Source organism: Nyctereutes procyonoides, unplaced genomic scaffold (assembly GCF_905146905.1).
Source record: "Nyctereutes procyonoides isolate TBG_1078 unplaced genomic scaffold, NYPRO_anot_genome, whole genome shotgun sequence".
Lineage (NCBI taxonomy): Eukaryota > Metazoa > Chordata > Mammalia > Carnivora > Canidae > Nyctereutes > Nyctereutes procyonoides.
In genome coordinates, this window is record NW_026575024.1 from 24,885,959 (window position 1) to 24,903,453 (window position 17,495).

The window sequence follows — 17,495 nt, forward strand, 5'->3', positions numbered from 1 at the left end:
TCCAGGGCCAGCATTGCCCTGCCACAAGTGTGCCCCCCCTCCAAAAGTGGGTAGCCACATACATGTTGTCATGGGCAGCCTTCATCGCCTTAGCAGCATAGCCCATGTTCTTGAGCACCTCGGTGTTGGTATTGGCATTCTCTAGGGCTTCCCGCTGAAACTCAATGGTTGATAGTGTGCCATCGATCTGCGCCAGCTGCTTTTCATACCTCTTCTTGCGCTTCAGTGCCTGGAGGGCCGCTGCATGAGAGAGAAAATAGGGTTTCAGAGAGCCTAGACACCAGAATATCCTAGAGTTCACTTGAGTCTTCGCCCTAATTGTAATAAACGCACCTCTGTTGTTGCTTCCACTGTAACACAGGGTTAATCTCTTCTACACAAAGAGCATATTCAATTTTCTAAGAAAACTATTCAAAATTCACATACTTCAAAATGCAGCAAAGCACACAAGCTAAAGTTCATGTCGTGTAACCATCACCTCACTAATCAAAGTATGGAAAGGCACCGAGATAGAGGATGTGTTTTGAGGCCATTACTGCTTTAGGTTTGAACCTTAGGTGAGCTACTCAGCTTCCCCGATAGGCTCCTTGTGAGGAGATGAGATATATGTAAACACCTAGCACAACTTAAACATAGTGGACACCCAAAAGCAGCACTTCTAATTATTATAAAGCAGCTTTGAAGTATCATTTTATGCCAACAAAATTATAAAAATAATAATGACTATACCAGATACTGGATAAGTTTGGGTTAAAATGCTTTCTCACACATAGCTGACAACTCTAAGTTGATATACTGATTCTGAAAAGCAATATGGCAACACATAGCAATAGCCATAATGGTGTTGCTGCCCTATGACCCAGTAATTTCCTTCTGGAAATGTATTCAACAAGAGCAAAAATCCCCATGCCCAGAGATGGTTACTGTAGCATTCTCTATCATAGAAAAGAAAGACAGAATTCCCTGCCAGGGACAAATCTAGAGTCTGACATTTGGTCACGTCAACGTCATCATCTATCTATCCTTCCTGGCATGTTAAGGCTGTAGAGATCATCTTGTTCTTAGATCCAGTCAGAATAAGCAATTTGACCAAGGTGGCAGAGCAGGAGGCAAAAGCACATCTCTCTACTCACAATCCAAAGTGCCTTCCCCTTACTGTCTTTGCACCGAAAGGTATCGTTAGTACACATCTTAGATGAGCATCAAAGCCAGAAAGAGGGGATCCCTGGGTGGCTCAGCAGTTTAGCGCCTGCCTTTGGCCCAGGACGTGATCCTTTAAAGGTAGAAATGACCATCAGCAGATGAGGAGACAGATTCAGAGAGGTTACATCATCCAGGTCACCAGATATGTAACCCAAGTGTGGAACCCCAAAGTTTATGCTCTGCCATTCTGTTGTGCTTTCCACTTAATGAAAAAGGCAGGATCCTGCCTTGAAGGGGAGTGTCAAGGAGACTGTGGGAACACAGATGAGGGAAGGTAAATCCAACCATGTCATTCCTTTGTTTAAAAACTCTCAATAGCTCCCTATTTCCACAAGAAAAAGCCTCCATGTGGTTTAATACGGCCTGTAAGATCCTGCAAGGGACTGGGGTTGTCACCACAGACCAGATTCTAGAGTCCTTTGGTCATGCCATTGACCATGATGGCAGAGGGAAGACAGCCTGGTATGTAAGTGCTCAGGGGTTGCTCCCTTGTGCCTTCCTTAGTATTGCTTTTCCACAGAAACCAGCTCAGATCCATCCTAATCAACATGTGATTCTCAAGTCTTTTCAGGCCAATGTCCCACACAGATGCCTCTTTCCCAGATCTGCCTCAGGGGGACCCCCACTACCCATGGCATAGCCCAGCCTATAAAAATTTGCCTCCCAGGATGCCTGGGTGGCTGAGTGGTTGAGAATCTGCCTCCAGCCCAGGGAGTGATCCTGGAGTCCCGAGATCGAGCCCACATTGGGCTCTCTGCATGGAGCCTGCTTCTCCCTCTCCCTATGTCTCTGCCTCTCTCTTTGTGTTTCTCATGAATAAATAAATAAAATCTTTTTTTTAAATAAATAAAATCTTTAAAAAAATTTGCCTCTCATGTTTACGAGTAAAGTGAACAAGGTGTCCAAATGCCTACTGTGCGGTAAACAAGCAAAATGGCTGAGGCAGTCCCATCCACTTTCTCATTTAATCTTCCTACACCCAGTCATGGAGCAAAGATCCCAGATTTTTTTTTCTTTTAAACATTTTATTTATTTATTTGACACAAAGAGTACAAGCAGAGGGAGTGGCAGGCAGAGGCAGAGGGAGAGGGAGAAGCAGGCTCCCTGCTGAGCAAGGAGCCTAACACAGGGCAGCCTGGGTGGCTCAGCGGTTTAGTGCTGCCTTCGGCCCAGGGCATGATCCTGGGGTCCCGGGATCGAGTCCCATGTCGGGCTCCCTGCATGGAGCCTGCTTCTCCCTCTGCCTGTGCCTCTCTCTCTCTCTCTCTCTCCTCTGTCTCTCATGAATAAATAAATAATAAAATCTTAAAAAAAAAAAAAAAGAGCCAAACGCAGAACTCAATCCCAGCACCCTGGGATTATGACCCAAGCTAAAGGCAGATGCCCAACTGACCTAGCCACCCAGGTGCTCAAGAGATCCCAGATCTATGCTAACAAAGAGACTGGGAATAAGAATGGTGAAATGGCCCATCTAAGTCACACTGCTGTTATGTGGAGAGGAGAGGGCTCAACCACTGGTCTGTGTAAATCCTCAGGTCTCTGCTTTTCCCACACAGGCTCAGAATGATGGCAAGTGACACTGGAAGAGTTCTCAGGAATGAACAATGAGATGACACATCTGCCTTGCTTTCTAGTGTCCTGAGTGTAGCAGGAGCCTTGATTTTATATAGTCAGCTACATTCTGATTTTTGTTCTTTTTCTTTTTTTTTTCAAATTTTGTTCTCGGGTTTTTTTCCAAACCCTGTGTAAAAGGCTGACTTTCAATAAATCACAAAGAGGGAGCTGCTCTGCTTCATACAAAACCCCAACCCAGAAGCAAGTCATCTGTGAATAGTTTAACACTAGGTTTGGGGACACCTGGGTGCCTCAGCAGTTAAGTGTCTGCCTTCAGCTCAGGGCACGATCCTGGAGTCCCGGGATCGAGTCCCACATCAGGCTCCTTGCATGGAGCCTGCTTCTCCCACTGCCTGTGTGTCCCTGCCTCTCTCTCTCTGTGTGTCTCTCATGAATAAACAAATAAAAATCTTAAAAAAAACCCCACTAGATTCCCCATACACTCTGACTTTAAAACCAAATTTATCATTTCTCTATTAATATGTTAATTTTAGAACTGCTTTAACTTTTCCTATAATACGTTTTCTTTTTTTTTTTTAAGATTTTATTTATTTATTCATGAGAGATACAGAGAGAGAGGCAGAGACACAGGCAAAGGGAGAAGCAGGCTCCATGCAGGGAGCCCTGTGTGGGACTCAATCCCAGGACCCCAAGATCATGCACTGAGCTGAAGGCAGACGTTTAACTGCTGAGCCACCCAGGCATCCCTCTACTACATTTTCTTTTCTTTTTTTAAAAATATTTTATTTGTTTATTCATGAGAGACACAGACTGAGAGAGAGAGAGGCAGAGACACAGGCAGAGGGAGAAGCAGGCTCCATGCAGGGAGCCCGACGTGGGACTTGATCCCAGAGTCTCGACTCTGGGATCACACCCTGAGCCAAAGGCAGATGCTCAACCACTGAGCCATCCAGGCGTCCCCCTCTAATACATTTTCATTTGGCAGTGACTCCTCGTATGCCAATCTTATATTACTCCGATCGCCACATTACTTCTAAAACTTCCCAAGCAATAAATGATCTGGAAGCAAATAATTGAACATACCAGGGAGGTAAGCAAGAGTCACCTCATGAATGAAATATTTACATTATTCATGTTTATAGACCAACATCTAGTACAATGGCTGGTATAAAGTGCTTCATATATATTAAACTGAATCTCTAATTTCATCTGTATTTTAAGTTTTTCATGTATTTTATGCAGGGTTCCTCGTGTGTGGTACACCCATATTTTATCTCCTGTGTACCTGTGACTTGAAGGAGAAATGATAATGTCTCATTGAAACACTGGCTAAAACAATCATTGGATAGGATTTTTTCTCTGCATCCCTCCTGGCCCATAAAATAGGAACTCTTTTTTTTTTTTTAATTTTTATTTATTTATGATAGTCACACACACAGAGAGAGAGAGAAAGGCAGAGGGAGAAGCAGGCTCCATGCCCCGGGAGCCGGACGTGGGATTCGATCCCGGGTCTCCAGGATCGCTCCCCAGGCCAAAGTCAGGCGCCAAACCGCTGCGCCACCCAGGGATCCCTAAAATAGGAACTCTTGTAAGCACTTGCCCTTCCCTTCATTCTCACCATAAGGTATGTTTTCAGGGAGGAAGAAAAGGGCCTGAGTAATCAGCCTGGCCCTTTCGGGTTTCCATCCCCTGCCTGCAGGGTTCACACAGTCTTCTCCATGTAGTAAACTCTCCAGGATGGTGCCTGGCAGGGAAAGTTGATTTATTTACCCCAATCTAACTCCTGTGTGTAGGTCTTAGCTAGTTAAGAACTCCAAAGAGAAAGGGTACATGATTCATTTTCTCCCTTCATACATGGTTCATGAGCAATCTTTTTATTAAAGATCTATTTATTTATTTAAGGTAAGAGGGACAGAGGGTGAGGGAGAGAACGTCTCAAGTAGATTCCTCACTGAGCATGGGGCCCACCTCGGGGTTCAATCTCATGACCCTGAGATCAGGACCTGAGCCAAAACTTAACCAACTGTGCCACCCAGGTGCCCCTATGTAACGTAATCTTGAAATTTTTTTTAAAAAAGATTTTATTTATTTATTTATTTGAGAGAGTGAGTGAGAGCACAAGCTGGGGGAGGGGCAAAGGGAGAAGGAGAAGCAGACTCCACACTGAGCAGGGAGTCTGACCCAGGGTTCAATTCCAGGACCCTGAGATCATGACCCAAGCTGAAGGCAGATGCTTAACCAACTAAGCCACCCAGGCACCCTGACGTGATCTTGAAATTAGCAGCACCTAGGTAGCTCAGTCAGTTAAACATCCGACTCTTGGTTTTGGCTCAGGACGTGATCTCAGGGTCATGGGATTGATCCCTGTGTCAGGCTCTGTGCTGAGCATGGATGGAGCCTGCTTGTGATTCTCTCTCTCCCTCTGCCCCTCCTGTTTGCACGACCTCCCTCTCAATAAATAAAACCTTAAAAAAAAAAAAGAAATTAGACATGAGGTCACCATTTGGGCTACAAGAATACGTGTAAACATAAATATTCATAGCACTTAAACCACTCTGTATCTTAAAAACGTGTGGAAGAGTGGTGAAGTATATAACTTAGGCCAAACTAAAGGAGCTGAATGCCATTCTTTCTGCATACTGTTATACTTAAATAAAATATCATCCATCTCAACCTTACTTCTGACCACCGGAATTTACTTCTACATATGGCCAAAGTTTAAGGGGCCAAGCCTAATGTTTTACATAAATATGTGCTGGCTCTTAGTGCCTTGCCTTATACATCTCCAAATTCCTGAGGTTGGGTTAAAAAGCAAAGTATAGGGTTCTTATTACAAAACAAAAACAAAAACAAAAAACAAAAAAAATCTATGTGAGGTGATAGATGTTAACTTATCATGGTAATTATTTCATAATACATATATCAAATCATTATGTTGTATAGCTAAAACTAGTACAATGTTATGTCAATTATATCTCAATAAAACTAGGGGAAAATGGGAGGGAAAAAAAAAAAACAAGTACTGGGTTAACAAGGAGTTCATCTAAACCAAATATTCAAAGAGGTGTCCAAAGAAATCTCTTTTCTGACAAAGAACCCCAGTGTCATTCATAAACACAGTGGCTTTAACAATGGAAATCTAACTCAGGCCAATTAAAGTTAAAGAGGTTGCTTTTAGATGGAAAAAAATAGTCCTTGGAATCTCCATATTTAATTATGCCTTTGCCAGTTCCAAGAGAGTAATTACAGCAGCAATTACAGAATCTAATAACCAGCTTTATTGGCTCTGAAAGCTGAAGCAAAAACAACTCCAACCATGTTGAAATAAACATTAGTCTCCAGACAGATGCTTCATTAGACACTCTAAATAGCTATTTGGAGGAATACAAAAGAGATACCGTATCAAACAGAGAGACCAGTTGAAAAACTATTCACCCAGGACTGGAAACTCCTCCTGCAAGGCATCTGTTAATGACTGTATAGAAACCATTTTCAGAGAACATATCAGTTCAATACAACTAGATAGCATGCTCCTTTCTCTTAGTCAAAGGCAGACTTGACTTCTCTTTGAAGAGTTGCTGAGGAAGACAAGTTTGCCTGCACTGGTCTGGGGGCATTCAGTACAGGAGCCATGAACCCTGGGCATCTCAAAAGATGCTAAAAAGGCCTAACCGTACACTCATGACTAGTACAGAGATTTAGGTATTGATGGGAAGGAGGGCCCAATAATAGCCTGTCACTGATTGAATGAAAGAATAATAAATAAATGATGGTGTCATTTCAAAGACCCAAGATTCCATATCTGAGTTCATCTAGCAAAAGATACAAGGACTAGGAGAAAGGAGGAGAGTGCTGTTCCTTTTCCATTCAGCATGAACCACACAGCAAATACAACATATTCCAGGGGACACCTACACAAATGCAATACAAAGTGGGAATTCTGAAGAACCTGGTCATGGCAGGGCTACTGGCAGGCAGGCAGTAGAGTGAAGCTGAGGGAACCCTGCTTTGCCTGCCTTCAGCAATCATTCGGATGCTCCCTGCTCATCATACCCATGAATAAGCCTCAGATGTTCAGGGTACTCTCAGCCAGGAGAATCACATCTGGCCTTCAAGTCATTAGTCACTGTGCTGGGGTCACCTGTCATCTGCCCTGAGTATGTGGGCAAGAAAAGACCCAAAGTCAAAACAAGCAAGTTAATCACCAATGTCAAAAGAAGGCATTCTCCAACAGAAATGGTTATTACTAAGCATTCATGCACCACATGACATCAGATGTCCCACCAGGCATTGACCAAATGAGTTACAATTTTGGCATCAAAAGTAGGAGGGGTGCACCCTTGAAGGATTCTCAGAGATATTGAAATCTGACCTGTCTCATTAGGTGACTGAGAAAAAACAATGCCCAGAAAAGGTGACACGGCCTGCCAGGATCACACAGGGAGTTAGAATCAGAACTAGAACCCAGCTCTAAAGCCAGGGCTCTTTCCACCACCTCAATCAACTTTCTTATCTCCAAATAAAGTTGCTACAAATAAACCAGCAGTTCCCCTACCATAAGGAAAACAGTCTCCTAACGCTTTTTCATCCAATTTCCAAACTCTGCCCTTTGCAATCCCCATTTAAAAGCTCATGCCACCACATGAAAGAACCAGAAAGCTACCAATATTCTCTAAGTTCCCAGGTAGAAGAAAAAAAAGAATGGAAAAGAGGCCCAATATCTGCCTGGTTCCAGAATACTTTCTTTAAATGGATGCTGTTGATCCTGTCTGCAGTTTCAGAACACAGTGGGAGGGCTAGGCTCTCATTTCTCTACCCTGTACAGAAGTGGCATGCGGCACCTGAGTGGCTCAGTCGGTTAAGTGTCCAACTCTTGGTTTTGGTTCAGGTTGTGATTTCAAGGTAGTAGGATTGAGCCCTCCATTAGGCTCTGCGCTCTGCATGGAGTCTGCATAAGATTCCTTCTCCCTGGGATCCCTGGGTGGTGCAGCGGTTTGGCGCCTGCCTTTGGCCCAGGGCGCGATCCTGGAGACCCGGGATCGAATCCCACGTCGGGCTCCCGGTGTATGGAGCCTGCTTCTCCCTCTGCCTGTGTCTCTGCCTCTCTCTCTCTCACTGTGTGCCTATCATAAATAAATAAAACAAAAAAATTAAAAAAAAAAGATTCCCTCTCCCTCTCCCAGTGCTCCTCACACTCATGCTCTTGCTCACTCTAAAAGAGATAAATAGGGCAGCCCCGGTGGCGCAGCGGTTTAGCGCTGCCTGCAGCCCAGGGTGTGACCCTGGAGACCCGGGATCGAGTCCCACATCCGGCTCCTTGCATGGAGCCTGCTTCTCCCTCTGCCTGTGTCTCTGCCTCTCTCTCTTTCTCTGTGTGTCTTTCATGAATAAATAAATAAAATCTTTAAAAAAAATAAAAGAGATAAATAAATCTTAAAAAAAAAAAAAAGGTGGCAAGACCTACAGTAGCTACAGAAAGGTCTCAGAAACCCACAAGTGCCTTTAAGCCCAGACAGAGGCTGTTTTGTATCCATCCTCACTCAGTAACCCAAGGCTCACCTGTGGAAAAGAGGGCCTAATCCTGCAAAAGCCTTGGAATGCTATTTATGCCCACAGAGCTGAAGAGTGCAGGCAAGAAAAAAAAAAAAAAAAAAAGAAAGAAAGAAAAAAAAAAGAGTGCAGGCAAGTGGTGCAGATAGCATTTTTCAGAGCAGCCTCCTTCTCTGTGATGTATCTCCCTATTCTCCTAATTTGCTCTCCGTGGCCTGGAGCTAATGCACTCCATTTAGAAATGGTAAAATAAGTTACTTGTGTATGACCAGGAAAGTAGAGTCTGAAACCCTGCTGACTTCATCAGCGAACACACAGGGAGTACAGTACTCACTACAAGGAAAAATTCTAGAGAGAAAGAAAGAAGCCCTTTATCTATTTCATGGGGACAAATATGAAAGAAATAAGCCCCTAATTAACAATCTAACAGAATATCAAATTGCTCCAAATCATTTAAACAACACATAGAAACTATGTTCTGCAAAGGTCAGATAAAGACATGGTAGTAAGACACCTTCAAATAAGCTTAGGAAATGCTAAGTCATGCCAAGTTAACATGGTCATTTAGGGAGTCCAGCTGTTCAGCTGTTTCGGTTCCACTATCAGGTAAACCCTGAGGAATTACTGAACCTCACTAATCCTCAGATAATAATACTCATCTCATAGAATTATTTTGAGGATTAAAATGAGATATGTATGTGAAGCATCTGGCACAGAGCCAAAAACGCCAAAAGCTCAGTAAATGTTGGTCACCAGTATTATTTACTGTAGGACTTCTCAGAGTCTGTTTTAACAGAAAGAGAACTAATACCATTAACACCACCATGTCCTCCCCCATAAAAGATAGCTTGGGGAAAAAAACAATTTAAAACCACCTTGGTTACTTAGCCAACATAAGTTTCATCATCCTTGGTCCCACTGATGCGTACCAACACTGGAGCACAGAGAAAAGAACATGGGGCTTAGTGTCAGAAACACTGGCTCTGATACTGGCTCGGGGTAAGTTACTTCACCTCTTCATCAAATGGAAAAAGGAATGATACCACTACCCCAAAGATGAATGAGAAAAATAATCTCTCTGAAAATACTCAATAAATGTGAGCATTCTCTCCATCTTGCCCATTTCTTTAAACTTCTGCCTCTCTTTCCTTGCCTGTGTCTGATATTCTCTCTGGGGATCTCTGTATCTTCTTTTCCCTGTCCTGTTCTTCCCCCTAGCCCAATGTGTCTTTCCAAGAAACAGTATATAGCTGTGGCACAGTGGAGAAAAATATAATATAGAACAGCAGTTAACACTTCTAAGGAGCTTTTGGGTAGCAGGCACCATAACCGGTGCTTTACATGTTGGATCCTCCCAATAACCCTATAAAGTAGGTACTGTTATTTCCCCATTGACAGATATGAAAATTGAGGCTCAAAGAGTTTTATCACTTGCCCAAGTCATATGGTTAGACAGTGGGAGGCTTGGGATCAATGCCAGGCTGCCTATCTGCAGAGGGCGTGTTCTTACTCTATGGAGGAACATCTCTGCACTGAGCTGGCAATTGGCCTGCTTTTGCCTGAGTGTGGGGATCTGAGAGCCTCCTATGCCTTCCCCACCCAACAGATTCCATAAGCTAGTAGTCTGGCACCAAGGGCCTCCAGAGGCAGCTCAGTCCAGAAGCACTTGACTAATTGGTAATCCATGACGGTAGGCAGTAAAAACCTTTGGCTGAAAAAAACATTTTTTCCCCAGTGGATTTTTAATTGGTTAAAAGTACACGTGATAAAATCCAGCCATTTTATTAGCTCCTTTGTATTTAGGTTTACAATTTTACATAGTTGGGGAGACTTGTAATGAGTTGTTTTCTGTTTTAAAACTTCGCCCCATCATTTCTTCTGAGGCCAGTAGGCTCTGCCTTCTGTCCTCTCACCCCATAATGTTCTCTAGATCTTTTTCCCCAAGACCTAATATGACGTTGCTTCTATATTCTAGAAGACCCAGAGATCCCAACTATAAGAACTTGGTAAAGTTTCTCAAACTTCTGTCATTTGCCTATTTTTCACCCCCGTTTTAACTCCTGTCAAGATGCCTAGAACTCTATTTGCTTTGGGTTTTTAAAAAAGATTTTATTTATTTATTTGATAGAGAGAGAGAGAGAGTACAAACAGGGAGAGTGGCAGAGGGAGAAGGAGAAGCAGGCTCCCAGGTGAGCAAGGAGCCCAATGTGAGGCTTGAACCCAGGACCTTGGGATCATAATCCAAGCCGAAAGTAAACATTTAAACGACAGAGCCACCCAGGCACCCTGATCTCTATTTGTCTTTTTCTTTTTTTTTTTTTAAGTAATCTCTACCCAACATGGGGTTTGAACACACAACCCAAAATGAAGAGTCACATGCTTTACCAACTGAGCCAGCCAGGCACCCCATGATGCCTAGAACTTTAAAAGCAGAGTCAGGGGCTTGTTTAACTGACAGTGAGCCTAGGACCTCCCCTTGTGACTAAATCTGAGAGGAAGTAGCAGAGACTCAGAGTAAGCAGCAGATTGTTCCAGACTGGACTAGTGAGAGTGGCCCAGGCCATAAGGAAGAAGAGAAAATGGCCAAGGAAAGTCAGACCCATCCAGGGGGAAAGTGCAAAGGCCTTGTGACAAGGGTAACTCAGGGGCAGATAAGGAAACTAAGATCCCGGGAAGGAAGGTGATCTGCCTTTATTATTGAAGGCCACAGTCAGGGGCAGTCCGGGTGGCTCAGTGGCTTAGCGCTCCCGTCAGCCCAGGGCCTGATCCTGGAGACCCAGGATGGAGTCCCATGTCAGGTTTCCTGCATGGAGCCTGCTTCTCCCTCTGCCTGTGTCTCTGCCTCTCTCTCTCTCTGTGTGTGTGTGTCTCTCATGAATAAATAAAATCTTTAAAAAAAAAAAAAAAAAAAAAAAGAAGGCCACAGTCAGATAGCCTGTACTTTGGGATCCAAGGCCAAGGTTCAGAAGAATTTCATTTGAACAGCTATCAGAGGGATCCCTGGGTGGCGCAGCGGTTTGGCGCCTGCCTTTGGCCCGGGGCGCAATCCTGGAGACCCGGGATCGAATCCCACATCGGGCTCCCGGTGCATGGAGCCTGCTTCTCCCTCTGCCTGTGTCTCTGCCTCTCTCTCTCTCTCTCACTGTGTGCCTGTCATTAAAAAAAAAAAAAAAAAAAAGAACAGCTATCAGAAACCAAAACTAAGCACCCATGTAACCCATAGATATGTCTTAGTGTTCCGTGTCTTAATACATAAATTCGAATGTTACATGTTTCACACAAAAATTCAGATTTTTTTTTTTTTAAGATTTTAATTTATTTATGAGAGACACAGAGAGAGAGGCAGAGACAGAGGCAGAGGGAGAAGCAGACTCCATGCAGGGAGCCCGATGAGGGACTCGATCCCGGGACCATGGGATCACTATCTGAGCCAAAGGCAGATGCTCAACCACTGAGCCACACAGGTGTCTCAAAATATCAGACTTTGGGCTTCCTTTTGATAATGTAAATTTTCTGGCAACAATCCAATGGAACTAAGTAGCAGCCATCCTTTTAGAAGGGGTACATACATACTCTCTAGTTCACCTCAATGCCTACCACTGTCCACGGCCATGTTACTCATTTAAACATCCTGACCACCCATAAGACTAGACATTAATTTTAGATCTGGAGGAAACGGGATCCCTGGGTGGCGCAGCAGTTTGGCGCCTGCCTTTGGCCCAGGGCGCAATCCTGGAGACCCGGGATCGAATCCCACATCAGGCTCCCGGTGCATGGAGCCTGCTTCTCCCTCTGCCTGTGTCTCTGCCTCTCTCTCTCTCTCTCTCTCTGTGACTATCATAAAAAAAAAAAAAAGATCTGGAGGAAACTGTTACCAGTTATCTGGGACAATCCCTTGCCCTCAGGCAGTTAAGGCTATTCCCAATTTAAAGACAAGCAACCAAAGATTCAACTTGCTCAAGTTCACAAAGTTAGAGGTAATGGCCAAGGAAGAATCCAAGCCAGGCGCCCTGTCCTGGGACAGTGCTCTTTCCACTACTCTTGGGGAGACTTGTGTCTAGAAACTGGAACATGGGTCCTATGGTCCTGGACCTAGCTTCTTGATCTAAATCTGTCATGCTCAAATTATGTCACTGAGCAAAGCCCCTCTTAGGGCTCGGACTCCTCCTCAAGGACCAAAGAAGAGTGGATTAGATGCTCCCTCTACGGTGCTCTTCCAGCTCTAATAATATATGAACCTGTATAGTTCTGAATTTTCTGGTAACTGATTAAAACAAACATAAAGGGCTTTTTCTGACTGACCCTGGGTGATCTTGAAAATGTAATTAACATCAATACACTCCATTCCGGAGTATTTCACATAATCAATTTTTCCTGTCCAAGAAAATTAGCAGTATCTCTTTTAATTGATTTCACAAATTGTGTTAGAAAAATCATACACTCCTTTTAGCCTCTGCACTCAGCTACTCCAGCTAGGTGGAGAAAGCCAGCACTCATACCCAACACTAGCCAAAGATGTCATTCATATATGTCATTCAGGGAGGAGAGGTAATTACAGTTAGAATGTAAAGCTAGCTGCCCTCACTCTCCATTTCCTTACAAGTTCTAGCATTGCTGACCTTTCTCTGAAATGCCTCTCTCCTGTTAGTCTTAGAAGATACCCTAGAGTTGGGCTCCCTGGCTCCCACAATCTCTTCTTGTGTTTTTCTAGATCCTTTCTTTCTTCTTCTCAATTTTTTTAAAGATTTTTTTTTTATTCATGAGAGACACACACACAGAGAGAGAGAGAGACAGACAGACAGACAGGCAGAGGGAGAAGCAGGCTCCATGAGAGACAGAGAAAGAGAGAGAGAGAGACAGGCAGAGGGAGCCCGATGTGGGACTCAATCCTGGGACTCCAGGATCATGCCCTGGGCCAACGGCAGGCGCTAAACTGCTGAGGCACCCAGGGATCCCCATCTTCTTCTCAATTTCAAGTGGTTGGATGGAGCTCAAACCTTGATCCTGAGTTCATACACACTAACCTGAGCTAACATACTTATTCAGAGTCCTGTATTTTATTCCTTCATTTAATCCTCACAATAAGGAATTAGTCTTATTAGTCCATTTATAGATGGGGAGATTTGAGGCTGGAGAGATTAAGTAACTTACTAACTTCTCAAAGCTTGTGGAGTAACTGGCAGAGTCAGGACCCAAATCCATATTCCTTCTGCATCTAGCCAAGATAAAATGGCAGGGACTGAACTTACCCTCCTACCTAAGAAAAACGAAACAATAATTTTCAAGACACTGACATCAGGTTAAAAAAGGTTAGTGATCTCTAAGAAATGGGAAATAAACTAGGTGACAACTGCCCTTGTTTATTACTTTTAGAGTTTTCTAGACCTCAGTGCAGGGAGAGAAAATCCAGGCAGAACCTGGTAGGCTTCCCTAGCTGATGAGATAGAGCTGAGAGTCTGGAGAGACCAAAGTGCCTAGAGTTCACAGGAGAGAGTACCAGAGAGGACAAAGCTGAAGGAGGCAGCAGGGAGGGAGAGAGAAAGAGAATACCCAACAGAAACTCTTGGAGATCTGCAGTCCCCTCAAGTATTCAGCAAAATACTGATCAGTACAAGTGTGAAGAACTATCTTAGGCCAAGGAAAGAACCACACAAAAGGATTAGAGAGAACAGTACCAGGTGCTCACATGGAGCTGGTTATAGTACCTGCTCTTCAGCCATACTGAAAAAAAAACCTCATAATTCATGGGGCTTTGGGTAGAATATTCAGAAGGGTCTTGTCTCGATAGTAGGGAATAAATAGCCATCTTCTTTGGGCCCATCTAACACATTTTTTTTCCATCTAACAAATTTTAAAAGCAGGACCCCAAAACACAAATTGTTGCCAACAAAATTAACTATGCCCAAAGCTTAAGAATATAGGAATATAGAAATACCTTATATTCAATAAGGTAAAATTTCCATTTGACAACTGATCAAATCAGGCAGAAGAAAAATGATAACAGATGAAAATACAGATCTACACAGAGGTATAAAGAGCACCAGGAAGGATAAATACATGGACAAACATGTAAGGATTTTTTAAATTACTTAAATTAAAAAAAATAATAATATAGCGATGAGTTTATAACATATGCAAAAGTAAAACATGACATAGAGGTAGAGACAGAACATGTGAGACAGCACAAGCAGGGGGCAGAGGGAGAAGGAGAGGGAGAAGCAGAGAGCCCGACAAGGGGCTCAATCCCTGGGATCATGACCTGAGCCAAAGGCAGATGCTTAACTGACTGAGCTACCCAAGCACCCCTAGACTATTGATTTTGGCTCACATCCTGATCAGAGTCATGAGATAGAGCCCCACGTGCAGCTCTACATTGAGCACGGAGCCTACTTAGGATTGTCTCTCCCTTCTCCCTCTGCCCCCCTTCCCCACCCCCACCACCATGCACATGTTTTTTCTCTCTCTGTAAAAAAAGGAAAAGAAACTAGAAAAAGAATAAAACCCAAAGTAAACAGAAGAAAGGAAATGAGGATCAGGGCAGCCGGGGTGGCTCAGCGGTTTAGCACCACCTTCAGCCCAGGGTGTGATCCTGGAGACCTGGAATCGAGTCCCATGTCGGGCTTCCTGCATGGAGCCTGTTTCTCCCTCTGCCTGTGTCTCTGACTCTCTCTCTCTTTCTCTCTCCCTCTCTCTGTCTCTCATGAATAAATAAAAATAAAATCTTTAGGGCAGCCCAGGTGGCTCAGTGGTTTAGTGCTGCCTTCGGCCCAGGGCCTGGTCCTGGAGACCCGGGATTGAGTCCCACATCGGGTTCCTTGCATGGAGCCTGCTTCTCCCTCTGCCTGTGTCTCTGCCTCTCTCTCTGTGTATCTCTCATGAATGGATGAATAAAATCTTTAATAAATAAATAAATAGATAAATAGATAAATAAAATCTTTAAAAAAATGATCAAAGTGAAAATCGATAAAATAGGAAACTGATGTTAACTAGACTTACTGTGGTGATCATTTTGCAATATATATATTATCAAATCAATATGCTGTATACTTGAAACTAATATAACGTTACATCAATTATACCTCAACAAAAAATATAAAATGAGGGATCCCTGGGTGGCGCAGTGGTTTGGCGCCTGCCTTTGGCCCAGGGCGTGATCCTGGAGACCCGGGATCGAATCCCACGTTAGGCTTCCGGTGCATGGAGCCTGCTTCTCCCTCTGCCTATGTCTCTGCCTCTCTGTCTCTCTCTGTGTGACTATCATAAATAAATAAAAATTAAAAATTTTTATTTATTTATTTATTCATGAGATACACACACACACACAGAGGCAGAGACACAGGCAGAGGGAGAAGCAGGCTCCATGCAGGGAACCCGATGTGGGACTTGATCCTAGGTCTCCAGGATCATGCTCTGGGCTGAAGACGGCGCTAAACCGCTTAGCCACCCAGGCTGCCCTGGAGTTATCACATATTTTAAAGGATGATAAGAGATAGACAAGAGGGACATATCCCAGTCAGGAGGAACAGAAAGGCAAGAGAGAATGGGGAGGGAACAAGGAGAGATTAAAGCCTAAGAGAGAAACTTTTTTTCTTTTTAAAGATTTTATTTATTTATTCATGTGAGACAGAGAGAGAGAGAGAGAGAGAGAGAGAGAGAGAGAGAGAGAGGCAGAGACACAGGCAGAGGGAGAAGCAGGCTCCATGCAGGGAGCCTGATGTGGGATTTAATGCCGGGGATCACGCCCTGAGCCAAAGGCAGACGCTCAACTGATGAGCCACCCAGGCATCTCCCAAGAAAGAAACTTAAGAACAAGCTTGTTAGAAAAGAAAAGAAAAGAAAAGAAAAGAAAAGAAAAGAAAAGAAAAGAAAAGAAAAGAAAAGAAAAGAAAAGAAAAAGAAAAGAAAGAAAGAAAAAGAAAGAAAGAAAGAAAAGAGAAAAGAAAAGAAAAGAAAAGAAAAGAAAAGAAAAGAAAAGAAAAGAACAAGCTTGTTAAGGCCCTGTTAAGGAGCTGCTAGACTTTATTTATCCCAAGGTTAGAGGGAAGCCATTGAAAGATTCAACGCAGGGCAGGCATGTGATCAGATTTGCATTTCAGAAAGATCCCTCTGGCTGCTATGAGAAGAAAGGACTGATGACTACTGCAATAATCCAGAGAGTTTGGACTTCAAGGGCCTGAACTAAGGCCACAGCAGAGGGAAGAGGATGAACTTGAAAGAGATCAAGAGGGAAGACTCTGTGGGCCTGTATCACTTGTTTGAATGTGTAGTGGGAGGAAATGCAGAGTTAGGAACAATCCCAAAGTTCTGGCTGGGGCAACGAGGGCATTGAGATGCCACTTCTCAGAGACTAGTGACTCAGGGGATGGAAGATGGGGCAGGAAGGGACAAACCATTCTCAGAGGTCTTTCTGTGGGGGCTGTGTACTTCAAAACTCAAATTAGTACCTGAAATTTATTTTATTTTATTTTTTAAAGATTTTATTTATTTATTCATGAGAGATAGAGAGAGAGGTAGAGACATAGGCATAGGGAGGACCAGGCTTCATGCAAGGAGCCCATTGTGGGACTTGATCCCTGGACTCCAGGATCATGCCCTGAGCGGAAGGTAGACACTCACTTAACTGCTGAGCTACCCAGGCACCCCTAGTACCTGAAATTTAATGGAACATTCTCTAAATCTATATAATGAAGATAGAGAAGTTCAGGGACTTCTGACTGGGTCAAATCTCAATAATTTCTTACATGCTTTTAAAGAATAAAGGATTCAAAGATAACTTAATTGCTAACATTTATGCATGTGTGTGTCAGGAGGATATACAGGTATATGTTTGTAATTTGCAGAGACTATCTGTAGGCCTTGTAATTGGTTGCCTCTGGGAGGGGCAAAGAGTGGCTAATTTTTAAAAGTGCCGTCTTTTAAAGAGAAGGCACTTTTTAAATTATGTACCATTCACATGTCAATCTAATCAAAACAAAAAAGTAATTTAAACAGTCAATTTCTGTCCCATCCCCAGATATGAAAAGGCAGATAGCTATATTTAAAAGAGCAAACATTATCTGGATGGCTCAGTCAGTTTAGCAACTGCCTTCAGCTCAGTCATGATCCTAGGGTCCTGAAATCAAACTCTGCTTTGGGCTTCCATGCTCAGTGGGGAGACTCCTTTCTCC

At 43.5% G+C, this 17,495-nt stretch overlaps 1 protein-coding gene across 1 annotated transcript in view; it reads right to left on the reverse strand.

Annotated features, from left to right (window-relative positions):
• The window catches only part of CHMP4B (charged multivesicular body protein 4B), a 54,368-nt gene that overhangs the window by 5,016 nt on the left and 31,857 nt on the right, over positions 1-17,495 (reverse strand). Inside the window, exon 2 of the mRNA XM_055307475.1 lies at positions 63-240. Within this exon, the coding sequence (XP_055163450.1) occupies positions 63-240 (178 nt within the window). The remainder of the gene's footprint in view (positions 1-62; positions 241-17,495) is intronic.